The sequence below is a fragment of the Artemia franciscana genome, chromosome 9 (assembly GCF_032884065.1).
Source record: "Artemia franciscana chromosome 9, ASM3288406v1, whole genome shotgun sequence".
NCBI classification, from domain to species: Eukaryota; Metazoa; Arthropoda; class Branchiopoda; order Anostraca; family Artemiidae; genus Artemia; species Artemia franciscana.
This window is the reverse complement of record NC_088871.1, coordinates 23,526,825-23,541,116: the sequence shown is the minus strand read 5'-3', so window position 1 is coordinate 23,541,116 and position 14,292 is coordinate 23,526,825. Positions and strand designations below refer to the sequence as shown.

The 14,292-nt window shown below is 36.8% G+C and overlaps 2 protein-coding genes and 1 long non-coding RNA gene across 8 annotated transcripts in view; 2 read left to right on the top strand and 1 right to left on the bottom strand.

Moving 5' to 3' along the window:
- LOC136031167 (uncharacterized) overlaps positions 1-14,292 on the bottom strand; it is a 140,820-nt gene that overhangs the window by 68,742 nt on the left and 57,786 nt on the right. The window lies entirely within an intron of this gene.
- The window catches only part of LOC136031163 (kinesin-like protein KIF28P), a 154,942-nt gene that overhangs the window by 123,811 nt on the left and 16,839 nt on the right, over positions 1-14,292 (top strand). Inside the window, exon 21 of one of the 4 annotated variants that reach the window (XM_065710503.1) lies at positions 2,777-3,286. The exons of 2 other annotated variants lie outside the window; for them this stretch is intronic. In XM_065710503.1, coding sequence (XP_065566575.1) covers positions 2,777-2,791 — 15 coding nt within the window. In that variant the 3' untranslated portion in view covers positions 2,792-3,286. Of the gene's footprint in view, positions 1-981; positions 2,755-2,776; positions 3,287-14,292 lie in introns of those variants that run through there. One more of the 4 variants, XM_065710504.1, reaches the window with a different exon arrangement.
- The window catches only part of LOC136031164 (glutamate-gated chloride channel-like), a 200,839-nt gene continuing 197,381 nt past the window's right edge, over positions 10,835-14,292 (top strand). For 2 of the 3 annotated variants that reach the window (XM_065710505.1, XM_065710507.1), the window contains exon 1: positions 10,838-11,099. The gene's annotated coding sequence lies outside the window, so the exon portion shown is untranslated. Of the gene's footprint in view, positions 11,100-14,292 lie in introns of all 3 variants that reach the window. The other variant, XM_065710509.1, reaches the window with a different exon arrangement.

Sequence of the window (14,292 nt, the reverse complement as noted above, 5' to 3'; positions counted from 1 at the left end):
TATTGAAAAAGAGGTTAGTCCCTTTTACATAGGAAGTAATTTCTGTTCGTTATCAGTTTTAACGTTGCTCCTTACTTTCAGTTGAAAAAACTGTTTTTTTTTTTTTAATTTTATTAATGATCTTTTTTCTAGTAATGCCAGAAAATCCATGATATACTAAATGGCTTAAGACACTGCCATAATATTTCTATTTTTTCTGGAGAGGGGGTGCAGTCTCCCTCATTTACGAAATGGTTTCTGTTGGTCTTAAGCTTAGTGTCGTTCCTTACTTCTTGCAGCATTCTTTTCCAGTTTGTTACAATTTATTAAATAATGCCAGGAAAATAACTCTCCTTCGCGTAAAATTTTTCCAGGAAAGTTACCCCACAAAATGTCCTCACCATGGAAAACTCTTCCCGTAGAAAATCCCCTTCCCTGTACAATCCGCTGTAGGAATCGTAATAAAATACCACCTCAAAATCGTTCTGATTTTGGCGGTTAATCATGATTTATTGGCATAGCAGGAAAATTAGCACTAGTTAGGAATTATCATAATTAGCCTTAATAAAAACAGGTTCTGCATATATCCAAATAAAAGGCAGAAAACCATAACTAAAAAAAAAACAAACAAAAACGGCTGAAGCTGATGTGCCCAATACGGATACGTTTTAAACCGATACACCCGATACTAATGCAAACGATACCGGTAAGCCCGATACCGCTAACAGCCCTTCCTCAAGGGACTTCGGAGTTCTTTATTATTATCAACAGTATAGCTATTGGACCTATGAACTACGGTGAACAAAATACCTATCTTAAATTTTTGATCGGACGAATATGGAAGGAAGAGACCCGGGAGGTAGGGGGCTACTTCCTCTCCAATTTTTTATGTCACTTAAAAAGGGCACTAGAACTTTTAATTTACGTTAAATGAGCCACGTCGCTCTTTACTTACACTTTTTTGTCATGAGCTGTTTGGTAAATTTTGGACGCAATTTTCAGTAGCATGCTGGCAACGATAAAGGGAGCTAATGCGTTATTTCCACTCACAATTTGATGGATTTGGGTGTTCACAGCTAACCATAAAGAGAGTAAATCCTGATTGGCGAGATGTTACTTCCCACTTATATGGTTTAAGCCGTTTCAGAGGAAACACCCAAGGCAGGAACACCTGCACCTTGAACAGTTAAGTGTCCCTGATAGCTTAGTCGAAACTTAGATCTTAACTAATTAATAATTTTATAGTTGCAGTAAATTAGTAATTAAATTTGAACTCAGACTTCATTATTGTGAGGAATAAAACCAAATACAGTTCAAAACTTAAGTATGCAAATGTTTTCCTTACTGCTACTTCACGTATCTACCCGTTACAGCTATTTTAACACTTTGATCCAATAAAACAACAACCCAAAACTTAATTTGTCCTCATGGATAAAGTTCTTAGCTAGAAAACAGGAGAACAGGGCAAACTTTTTTCAAAAGCAAGATTTTGTTTTTAGATGTAAACTATTACTCTGTCTTTGTATAAACGCTCTGCTTTGTTTGCGGTAAGTAATTTGAAAAGCCCTATTTCCGCAGAAGATATTTTTTAAAGAAAAGTAAAGACCCAAATTAAACCAATGATGAACAAAAATACAGACAATTTTTTTATCAAGGATAAAACTACTATAAACCAACATCAATAAATGAATGAAATCCCAAGTGAACGGAAATTACAATAAATAACTAAGTCAAATTAGAAAGGAGCAAACATTAAGAGGTGCTGACTAGTTCAGCATCCCTATCAATATACCATGAAATGTTCAACTAAATACTCTAAGCTATTTGTAAGGAATCACTAATGTACCTTTTTGGTAGCCTGAACGTCCATAGTCTACTTTGTTTTAGTTTAGCATCGCCTAAAGTATTCTCTAAAATTTTCTTCTTAGCCCTCCTAACCTAAGTAGAAGAAGTAGTTGTAGCGCCGGTAGTAGTAGCAATAGTGGTAACTTACAGATATTGCCTGTTGGTTATTTCAATATCCCCCTCTGCTTGCACTAGTTTTTGAGACATTGCTGATATAATTTTTTGAAAATTTACATGCACATGGTGTGTTTTGATTCAGTTCAACATCCCCTGTGAGCTTCATCTAAAAACCTTTATCTACCGTAATAGCAATAGCTGTTGTAGTAGTAATAGCATTAATAGCATTTTAGACATAGCACATTTGTTTTTTCAACTTCCCTCTCAACTTACGCTGGAAGTTTCAAATTAATGCCCTAAGTAGTCTTTGGGACATTGCTGATGTTTCTTTTTGACAGCCTGCATAAACACAGGGTTTTGATTTAGTTCAACGTCCTCTCAATCGTTTTTGAAATTTACACATTAATATCCTTATCTATAGTAGTAATAGTAGCAGTAGTAATAGTGGTAGCAGTAGTAGTAGTATTACACACCCTCAATATTCCCAAAACTTGCCTTCATACCCTTTGCTTTAGTAGTAATAGTGGTTTTGATAGCGATAGGAGGATTAGTAGTTGTAATAGCATCTCTTCTAGTATTTGTAGCAGTGGGATTAGTTGCTGTGTTAACTGTAGAAGCAGCAGAAGTAGTAGTAATAGTTTAACATATATGTTTTTGGTCAGTTGGACGCCACTCATAACTTGCTCTGGAAGCTTCAACTTAATACTCTAAGACATTTCTAGGTTCTAGCTGATATGCCCTTTTGACAACCTAACTGCCAATAGTATGTTTTAATTTCCCTACAAACTTTTTGAAATTTTCACCAAGCTGTTATGGCCCACTTTCCTATTTATAGGATCGTTGGTTTTAAACAAGATGCCCTCGCACTTCCAACATGGATTTTAAGAGTGAAAAACTAGCAGTGTATGATTATTGGTTTGATGCAGCCAACGATTTATTGGCCGTGAAATAGCAGGGTAAAAACCTTTCTCTGTTACATCCAATTTTCTCAGCCTATATTCACTAAAACTGGTTGAACGAAGAGTGAAGGGATTGAAGGGAAAGATGGCAGTATGGTAGCTGCATCCACTCAGGAAACACAACAGGTACATTGATGGAATTGATTACGAGACTGGCTTGTCAGCCAGTCAGTACACGTCTTGATGGAATAGAATAATTCCCAATAAAGCGGGAAAAGTAGCAATGATGCCAAGGCGAACAGTGCAAGAAAAACCACTCAGCTACTGAGAGAAATGTGACGTCCCATTGTGAACTGGCTGTTCCGTCTTACCACACGAAGTTTTCATTTGTTTATGCTTTGTATTGTATTTAATTGAATCTTTGACATTAAAAACTAATTTTGATACGACAGCAGCCTACCGTCCTATAAATAGGAGCCTTGTATCTCGGAAACTGGAAACAGGAAAAATATATAAATCCATTTTGCGCTTAATTATGTATTAAAAATAAATTGTTGAAAGGACAACTAGAATCTCTGACATTTTTTCTTGGGCCTTAATGGGTCAATACTCTTCGCTTTAGCAGTAATTGTAATAAAAGTAGTAGTTGGAGTGGTAGTAGCAATCGTGTTAAGCAGCAGTGGTAAAATTAATAGCAGTAGTACTAGTGGTATTAGTAGCAGTATCAGTAGTGGTAGCAGTAGCAGTAGTGGTAATAGCAGTAGTGTGAATTTTTCTCGTCTTGGATCACGCCCCCCTTGTTCTTTCTTGAAATTTCCGGCCTAATTTCCTAAGCTATTCCTAAGATACGCCCTTTTGAAAACATGCATGCACAGTGTTTCGATTTATTTCAACTTTCCCCTTAATATTCTCTGAAATGTTCACCATCATGTCTATAGCCTTAGTAGTACTAGTATTATAGTTGTAGTAGTAGTTGTAGTGGTAGTTGTATTAGTCGCAACAATAGTAGTAATGGTATTAGCAGCAGGATCGGATTGCTCATATTGCCTTTTGTCAGTATAACACTCCTCCTTATAATTCTCTTTGAGAATCAGCTTGATGCTCTAACCTGTTCTGAAGATATTGCTGATGCACAATTTTTGACAGCCTGTATACACATACTGTATTTTAATTTAGTTTAAGATTCCCCTCAGTCTTTCCTGAAATATTTACCTTACTATCCTCCGCCTTAGTAGGAATCATAACAGACGAGATTATAGTAGTAGTACCACTAATAGTAGTAGTAGTAGTAGTACTAGCAGTCGTAGCGTGGACATATTGCCTTTTGGCCAATTGAAAATTGCCCTCATCATTTCTCTAAAGTTCCAACTTAAAACTCTAATCCATTCCTGAGATACGCACTTTTGACAAGCTCCGAGCATATAGTGTTTTTTTGTTTAGTTCAACACTCCCCTCAACTTTCTCTGAAAGATCCGCCTGAATACTCTTGGTCTTTTTCAATACCAAAGACCAAAAACTTTCTCCCCTCTTTCCAGACAAATACTATATGTGAACAATGGGTGAGTTTTGTAAGTTAATACCCCTGCCCGAAGGTCTGTGGGGGATTGACATCTCCAGAGACAGTTCTATTGGACCGTTCTACATTGCTGACTAAAATGGCTACTTAAAATTTTCATTGAGCCCTACTGTCGAACAAAGGAACGTCGATGAGTTCTGGCTGCCCTCCAATCTCTTATGACTTTTTAAAAAGGCTTAAAAGTTTTGATTTTTAATCAATTGTGGTCCTTCTGAAGTTTCTATGACAAGAACTTCCAAGCAAGTGTATAAGAAAATTCAAAAAGAATAAAAATATTATAAACAATAAATTGAGCCCTCTTGCTCTTTACTTATGCAACGCCACTGTGGTACCTGGGATATTATATGTCATACTTATCCTTGTAAAATATACAGAAGCTGTCTTTTTTGGGCTTCATCACCATTAAAATTTTGTTTACATGCCCTGCAATAAATAAAGGCAACTTCTTTTCTCCACAAAGGTAAAATGGATGAAAAATGACATTGGCATCAATGACATAGGTAACAATTTCTCAAGAGAGGGCTAACGACAAATCTTAATCAAGAATAGTTCTTCTTAGCCCTCTCATACCTGTACATTGAGCGAGTTCTTGAAAAATTCTGAAACCACGTAATAACAATCAACATCAGCTTAGATTTAATAAATTTCTACTTCAATTATTTATTTCATTCACAAACTGAAATGGAAGTTGTTATAATATTATCACCTTAGGATGAAAAAGATTCAGTTCACTTAATATAGAAGTTCATAAAACAGTTTCTGTTTCCATTCAGACGCAACCGAACTTTGCATTTAAAGCGGAGAATTTGGCTAGCACCCTAAGCACATTTTTCGTACCGACAGCTTCCCTTTTCGACAATACCGGGTAGATGGCTAGCAGAGTCATATCGCACCGATTCTGACGACATGTCTGCTTCTGTAGTTTTAGTTTTTTGCTTTGTAGGGTACTGACAGAGTGTCAACTACCACAAGGACCGTTACAAACTCCTGACACTTAAGGGTCTGCAAATATCCATTTTGAGGTACATGAAGGACATATGCTGTCCACCCAGGTTTTCGCACTCTTGCCTATGTAGAAGCCTAGCGTTGCTCACAGCTAAGTCAAGGACATAATAAACTATCCCCATGTACCATTTCTTGGACCGTATGTCAGAGCTCCAGAAGTATATCAGACAAGTCTAGTTATCCCATTGACTTTTTGTGCTCGCAGATAACACATGGGCGATCTACCTCGACATGGCTACGGGCACTTCCGTTCCACCTTTGACACTGGTTGACTGTGACTACAGCAAAGTATGGTGAGGCCCAATGCACAGCAAAATGCACACCCAATGGTTTACTGTCGAACTACTTCACAATGGAGACTTCTGTGTGCCTCTCGAGCCTATAATCATAGCTTCCACGCCCTTTATTTTTCAATGGTGCATCAATTTCAAATATTGCACCTTTCATACGATTACTCCTTATGGTTCTACATTATTCAGCCTCGTGATTGCTACCAAAGGCATGAATAAGATCAGTAAATGTATAAAAATTGTCAAAGTACAGCTTGAAATTCCTTCCCCGTGGTACATTGTCCATCAGGCAAAGGACAATGTCAGCACCCAGCACGAAAGAACTAGTCGGAACTGAGCCTTTTCCTGTGTAGATTTCTAGGTCATAGAGACAATGCCACTCACGCCAGCTCTTGTAAGCACTTTTACACCTCATGAGTGATGCTTTTCTTTCAAAAACTGTTTGAAACTTAGTCGCCCTTGAAGGAAATCTTCTGTTTGTCTATACTTTGTCTCTGCTCAGGCGGTATGCTTTTACATTTTCCCTAAGCTTGTCATACTTTGTTCTGATTTTGTGCAGTTTATCATGACCAGTTTGATCAAATGGCAATGTTAAGCTATTGTCATTAATATGAAAAAACTTCCAAATCGTCAAAAATCTGTCATGGCTCATAGCCTTTGTGATTGGACTGCATCGGACAGTATGCTCCCAGTATATCCTCATAGCTGGTGGCTTTACAATATTCATGATTATCTCTACTCCAAAGAGCCGGTACATCTCATGCTGGGTCAGATTTAGGGCAATCATAGCGTTTATTTTCCTTGTTACACGCAGATTGGCTTGGTCAACGAATTCACTGACCGCACTTTCCGTGATAAAAGTTCTGAATGGTTCAATTTTTAAGTGAATTTTATTTGCTTTTGGAAGGGAAGCTTTCCAGGTGCTATAACGGGGCTCAATCTTAGGCACTTGTGTTCTTTTGTGGTATCTTGATTTTTCCTTGATGCGGTGAGAGCGGTTGAAGAATAAATAGGGGGGCGAGCTTGTCGATTGAATTGGAGACGGTGGAGCTCCAGTAACGGGGAATGTAGTGGCTTCTTCACCATCAAATTCGTCTTATGCACCCGAAAAATTTCGACCCATTTTAACTTGGTGAGAGGTAAGTCTTTCGTAAGGTCATCAACCGACTGAAAAGGCTGTAGGACGGTGTATGTGAAGTTGTCACTAAGGGCTGGTTTCCATTTCGGATCAGACTCGCCGTCATCATCAGACATGATTTCCATCTCAGGTTCGCTGTCTAGTAAGAGAATTATCTCTGCAGCTCGCTCTGATCTTCTCTCTTACACGTTTACTTCCCTCCATGAAAATATTCTCTTCCTCTTTTCTTGGTTTGGAGTTTCTGGTGGAAAAAGAGAGACTCGCTGTGTCTGGAAGAGAGAGATGTGATCAGACCAAGAATGTATGGGTGCTTTTGTTTCGTCAAATTAGAACAATCAGAATGAAGTGCTTCACGAAAAAAAAATTGAAACATAAGAAAGAATCTAGAGGATAATAAACCAGCAAAAACAAAATAGTATAAGAGAAACATCCTCAAAGCTATCCGTCTCAAAACTTAAGGTTATCATATGGTAACCGCTAAAAAAACAAGAGCTAAGAGCTCATATGGCACTTGTGACGAGGTCGGAAGAGCCGAGAGCTCATATGGTACGAGGTCGGAAGAGCTCATTTGGCACTTGTGAGAAGGTCAGAACCTAAAGTTAGACTCGGTACAAGAGTTATCGAATTTGCCGTACTTTGTTTATTGGCAATTATTATAAACCAGACTTTAGAATAACATCAAAAATTATTACCTTACCCTTTTGTATTATCGACACCGTTCTTTATAGGTAGGAATTTTTTCATACACTTCAGTTACAATTTTATCCTTATCTTTTGACATAGATTCTTGAATGACTTCCATTTCTGCTCATCAAATTCATGGAAAACGTTTTAAATACGTATTTAAATTGCGCATTAAAACCCGCGTTGTCTGTGCCCAAAGGACTGGGAACTAATTAAAAGTCAATAGCTAAGTTCATGAATGTGAAATCATCATTGATGACTGTCACAGTGTAAAAATATTTTCCCTTTACTGTGCTGACTGCATAGATGACTGGAACAGTTACATCCGCAGGACTTTGCTTCTTAGGGAATTCCAATTTCGTCAGCAATAGTTACAGCTTACGGGTATAAGCCTAGAGAAGGAAACATGTTAAGAAAACATTTCATAATACGCACAATAGCTGTAGCAAACACCGTTTACATGGATCCCCCCTATACTTTACCGCCAACCCCCCTTCCCCTAAAAAGCAAATATATAGTCCAAATTATATAAAACCAATGCATTCTGTCACCCATCACTTGTTTTCCGGTTGTACTTTTAAACAGTTAATTCAATTAATAAGTACAAGGTATGAAACAAGAGAGACGCATTGGGGGAATAGAGGGGAAATATATAATTTCGACTGTATATTTACACATTTTGGGGAAGGGGGTAAAATATAGGGGGTTCCATGCAAAATCTGTTTGCTACAATTGTTATGCATATTGTAAATTGTTTTCTTATCATGCTTCCTTCTCAAACATGTTTCCTTCTTAAATCGTAAGTTAAAAATACCTCATTTTTATAATCTTTCAGAATTAACCCTCGCCCCCACTCCCCCAAAGAGAGCGGATCCGCCCCTCCAACTCCCCCGAATGTCACAGGATCTGGTCGGAATTTGAAATTAGAACTTTATAGCACAAGATCCTTCTAAATATCAAATTTCATTAAGATCTGGTCACCCTTTCGTAAGTTACAAATACCTCAATTTTCAAAATTACCTCCCCCTCCCAATTCCACCAAAGAGAGCAGATCCGGTCCAGTTATGTCAGTCACGTATCTTAGACAGGTTTCTATTCTTCCCATCCAGTTTCATCCTGATCTCACCGCTTTAAGTATTTTCTAAGATTTCCGGTCTCCCCAACTGCCCCCCCCCCCAATTACGTTTGATCCGGCTGAGATTTAAAATAAGATATCGGAGTTACGAGGTCCTTCTAAATATGAAGTTTCATGAAGATCCGATCACTCCTTCGTAAGTTAAAAATACGTCATTTTTCTTATTTTTCAGAATTCCCCCCCCCCCCCGCAATTGAGCGGATCCGTTCCAATTATGTAAATTACGTATGCAAGACTTTTGCTTATTTTTCCAATCAAGTTTCATCCCAATCCCTCCAATCTAAGCGTTTCCCATCATTTTAGGTCTCCCCACCCCAAACTTCCCCCAATGTCACCAGATCCGGTCAGGATTTAAAACAAGAGCTTTAAGACACGATATCCTTTCTAAAAGTCAAATTTCATGGAGATCCAATGACCCGTTCGTAAGTTAAAAATACCTCATTTTTTCTAATTTTTCAGAATTAACCCCCCCCCCCAACTACCCCAAAGAGAGTGGATCCGTTCTGGTTATATCAATCATGTATCTAGGACTCGTGTTTTTTTTTCACCAAGTTTTATCCCGATCCCTCCACTCTAAGTGTTTTCCAATTTTTAGGTTTCTCCCTCCCAACTCCCCCCCCCCCCCAATGTCACCAGATCCGGTCGGGTTTAAAATAAGAGCTCTGAGCCAAGATATCGTTCTAAATATCAAATTTCATTGAGATCCGATCACCCGTTCGTAAGTTAAAAATACCTCATTTTTTTCAGAAATACCCCCCCCCCCAACTACCCAAAAGAGAGCGGATCCGTTCCGTTTATGTCAATCATCTATCTAGGACTTGTGTTTATTTTTCCCACCATGTTTCATCCCGATCCCTCCACTCTAAGTGTTTTCCAAGTTTTAGGCTTCCCCCTCCCAACTCCCCGCCCCCATCACCAGATCCGATCGGGATTTAAAATAAGAGCTCTAAGACACGATATCCTTCTAAACATCAAATTTCATTGAGATCCGATCACCCGTTCGTGGTTGAAAATACCTCATTTTTCTAATTTTTAAGACTTACTCCCCCCCCCCCCCCAACTACCCCAAAGAGAGCAAATAAGTTCCGATTATGTCAATCATGTATCTGGGACTTGCGCTTATTTTTCCCATCAAGTTTCATCTCGATCCCTCTACTCTAAGTGTTTTCCAAGATTTTAGGTATCCCCCCTCCAACTCCCCCAATGTCATCAGACCCAGTCGGGATTTAAAATAAGAGCTCTGAGACACAATATCATTCCAACATCAAATTTTATTAAGATCCAATCACCCGCTCATAAGTTAAAAATACTTCATTTTTTCTATTTTTCCGAATTAACCGGCCCCTACTCCCCCCCCCCAGATGGTCAAATCGGGAAAACGATTTCTAATTTAATCTGGTCCGGTCCCTGATACGCTTGCCAAATTTCATCGTCCTAGCTTACCTGGAAGTGCCTAAAGTAGCAAAACCGGGACTTTAGGTTTTCCCCCTCCAACTCCCCCCAATGTCATCAGATCCGGTAGGGATTTAAAATAAGAGCTCTAAGACACAATATCATTCTAAACATCAAATTTCATCAAGATCCAAATACCAGCTGATAAGTTAAAAATACTTCATTTTTTCTATTCTTTGCGAATTAACCGGGCCCCCACTCCCCCCCCAGATGGTCAAATCGGGAAAACGACTATTTCTAATTTAATCTGGTCCGGTCCATGATACGCTTGCCAAATTTCATCGTCCTAGCTTACCTGGAAGTTCCTAAAGTAGCAAAACCGGGACCGACAGACAGACCGACAGATCGACAGACCGACAGAATTGGCGACTGCTATATGTCACTTGGTTAATACCAAGTGCCATAAAAAACTCAGAAATGGGGACTCTTGTAAATACAAGCTAAAAGTAGAGGCTTTAAGGAACAAATTAAGATAATAAAAACTGAAAACCAAAATAGCAGTAAATAGTATTTTTTTTTTATGAGGGTTACGTTAAAACGTAATTCTCAAGTTTTCTAGATGAATGTAATGAAACAGATGTGAAATGAAAAGGACACATAGAAGTCTGTTCTTTTGCAGTGACCTGAACCATCTCCGCCTCTTGTGTAATCATATTGCACAACTTAACACTGCTGAATTTCTTAATATTACATAAATCTAACCTAAAAGAAATTTCCGATAAGAAATTGTATATTAGTTTCATCCAGGAGGTTGAAAGTGGTCCTTTAGTTAGAAACTACATTATAGAAGATAAACACTAACAATCTGCTTTTTATGTATATAAATCTATTAGTGTTGATTAAGGTGGTGATATTTGAAAAACTTTTGAAAGTGCCAGCAAATGTTATTTGAATGTTAAGTTCAACTCCTGTTTTCTGTCGGTGCCCAAGCAAAGCACAAGAAATAGTTGATAGAAAAGAGTGTGATTAAGCAAAGAAGGTATGTTCTTCCTTTGAATTTAGCAAATCAAAGATAAATGCATATACACCTAGCCAAAAAATACACCTTATTTTTTTTCAAAAAATCTAATCTCAGAAATAAATGGCTATATTACCTCTTTTATTTTTCGGTGGGTAGTCATACAGAAAAGATTTAGAGAGAGCTGAATGATGTCTATTATTTATTTTCATTCTCTTATTCTATTTTCATTCATATGTAAAATATTGGACATTCTCATAGGAGGATTCTTTTGAGTATATTGCCACAAAATACTGTTTAGTTAAAATCTTCGTCCAAGAGCCGTTCCAAAACTTCTCTAAATTTAGCAAATAAAATCAAATCTAGCGCACAGATCACTTTATGTAACTGAATTTCAATTAGAATCGGATATTTTTATTCCTAAACAGAAACATTCTTAAACTGAAACTTAAACAGAAACTTTACCGTAAATGACGAAGAAAAATTAATTGAAAAAAAAAACTTTCCGAAAGAGGAGTTTTTTCAAAGAGAGGTAACGAGTCGTATTCAAATTTAAACGAGCAGAGCTAAAGTCATAAACTTAAACTTACCGTCAACCAAAAATTTCTATCAAAGAATGAATGAAAACCAAAAACAAACAGAAATTAAAATAAACAATCGTGGCAAGCATAACGATAACAAATGCTGGTATAAGCTAGAAGAATAAATAAATCCCAAAATGAATAAAAATCAAATTCGTACGACTCAAGTCGTACGAATTTCAAGTCGAACTTAAAACGGTCGAAAAATAACTATAGAAATGGTTTTAACTGCTGCCTGACCCTCTCCTTTAGCCATGGAAGTTCTAAGGCCTATTGTTTCATTTGCACGTTACTGAAAACAAAATATATCATAATTTTTTTTTGTATAAAATTGAAGAAATTACAGTTGAATAAAATTTCCCATAAAATCAATAATAATAAAATCAAATCATTCGAGAACATTATGTTTATTCTCATTAGTTTTTCAAAGCTTTTAGCTTTTGTTGATGTTTAGAAAAATTAAAGCCCATCGTTCAAAATGCATATAGTTTTCAATAAAACGTAAATTGTACAATGGGTTTTCGAACTTTAAGGCTAAAGTAAGGTGCGGGGCTGTATTCAAAACCATGTTTTTAGTAATTTTTGTACTTTTTTTTTTGTTTGAAAGCGGTGTTCTACTTAATTTTTACTAGTTTTGGGATTTATTTATTTAATCACATCATTATTTGTTATCTTTGGTTCTTGCATGATTCTTTATTTTCATTTTTATTCGTTTCGGGTTTCACGAATTCTTTATTAGAATTTACAGCCGTTTTCAGTTAAATTGCTTTATGATTATTCAGCTTGTCTTGTTTTTAATGGGGCTCCTTACTTTTATTTGAAAACTTCTCTCTCGGAGAGTTCTTAAAAGTTAATAATGAATAAATATGGACGATTCAGACAGTTCAGTGGATAATTCAGGACTCAGGTAGCAATTTAGAGCTGTTTTTTATGATAGGGGCTCATTACCTCCTATATAAGGTATTAGACTATGAACCGTCAATTGGTACTATTGCAATTTGTATTTCCTGGAATTTTAATAAAATTTGGAAAATAATTAATAGTTTGTGGTACAAAATGACAGGAAACATCATTTGGCTGTGATTTTTCAAGATGGTGAGGGGTTTGAAAACATTATGCTTAGGGTTTTAAACCATGAACAACCAATTAGCTATCTCGGAAATTTCCTTCCCTTAGGTTTAAAGTTTTGTGGCAAATATGGCAGAAAACATCACTTTGTTGTAGCAAGGTCTCTTGCGTGATTTAAAAAGGGCGCTTTTTATGGTATTTTCTTTCAAATGAGCAAATGTCCCCTCTTCGAATATTCTGAGACGACTGGTTCGATACGATAACTCTTGGGGGAAAAAAGAAGAGAGCAAAAAAGGAGACAAAGAACTGCTCTCCATGTCAACAAAGGATTTGCCTTGCGGTTCAAGGTGGAGAGACAGTTTTTCTCCAAAATTGGGTTTTTAACCATGGCGATCACAACGGTACAGTTTTTATTTCAAAACAATACCATTTTTGAGGGGTTTTCATGCACTTTTTGAATTTTATATGGATTTATTTTCGCTATAAATTTGTACTATTGAGGTTCACGAAATGCTAGTTACCATTCCTAAATCAGGTAGGCATACAAATGAAAATTCTTTTTCACCAGATAATTATTTTTCTCAAAACATATCTTAAGCTTTTCGTTATTATTAGACGTCTCTTCGTTCTCTACAAGGTCGTAGCTACCGCCATAATCATGACAGTTATGTTCCACAGGGAAAAAAACCTCTTGGTGGGGCACATTTGAAGTGGTCAATAGAAGTGGACAAATTAGGCTTGTGTAGCCTTTCTATGCGCGTAAGCTCCGCTCTGCTTTGAATGATTGAATCCAATGCAGGATTTTCGCGAACCTTCTTTAAAGTTTAAGTTTCAAAAAATGACTTTCTGCACTTCCTTAGAATTGTGTAGATATTGCTTATGATATTTGTATACTGTAAAAACCATCCCATCTAACGATTAAATAAAAAAAAACAAGTTTTTTCAACTGAAAGTAAGGAACAACATTAAAACTTAAAACGAACAGAAATTACTTCGTATATGAAAGGGGCTGTTTCCTCATCAACGCCCCAATCTTTACGCTAAGGTTTGACTCTTTCTCTCAACTTTTCTTTTTAAAACAGTAAAAAAATTTAGCGTAAAGAGCGGGGTGTTGATGAGGAAGCAGCCCCTTTCATATACGAAGTAATTTCTGTTCGTTTTAAGTTTTAATGTTGCTTCTTACTTTCAGTTGAAAAAATTTGTTTTTTTCTCTTATTTAATTTCTGAACGTTTTTGAATCAATTCATGTTTTGATTTTGGCTCTCCGCAGAGGAATAATTAAAACGAAGTTTGCATATTTTTTTTTTTGGCTAAATGGCTTTCTCATAATCTTGATCGAATGATTTGAGAAAAAAAGAGCGGGGGAGGAAGCCTAGTTGCCCTCCAATTTTTTGTTTAATTAAAAAGGCAACTAAAAATTTTTACGAATCTTTTTATTAGTAAAAGATATACGCAACTTATAAATTAGCTTACGTAAAGAACTTCTTATTCTCATGTTCTTATTACACATATGAGAGGGTTCGCCCCCTCGTCAGTACCTCTCTCTTTACACTAAATCTTAAATT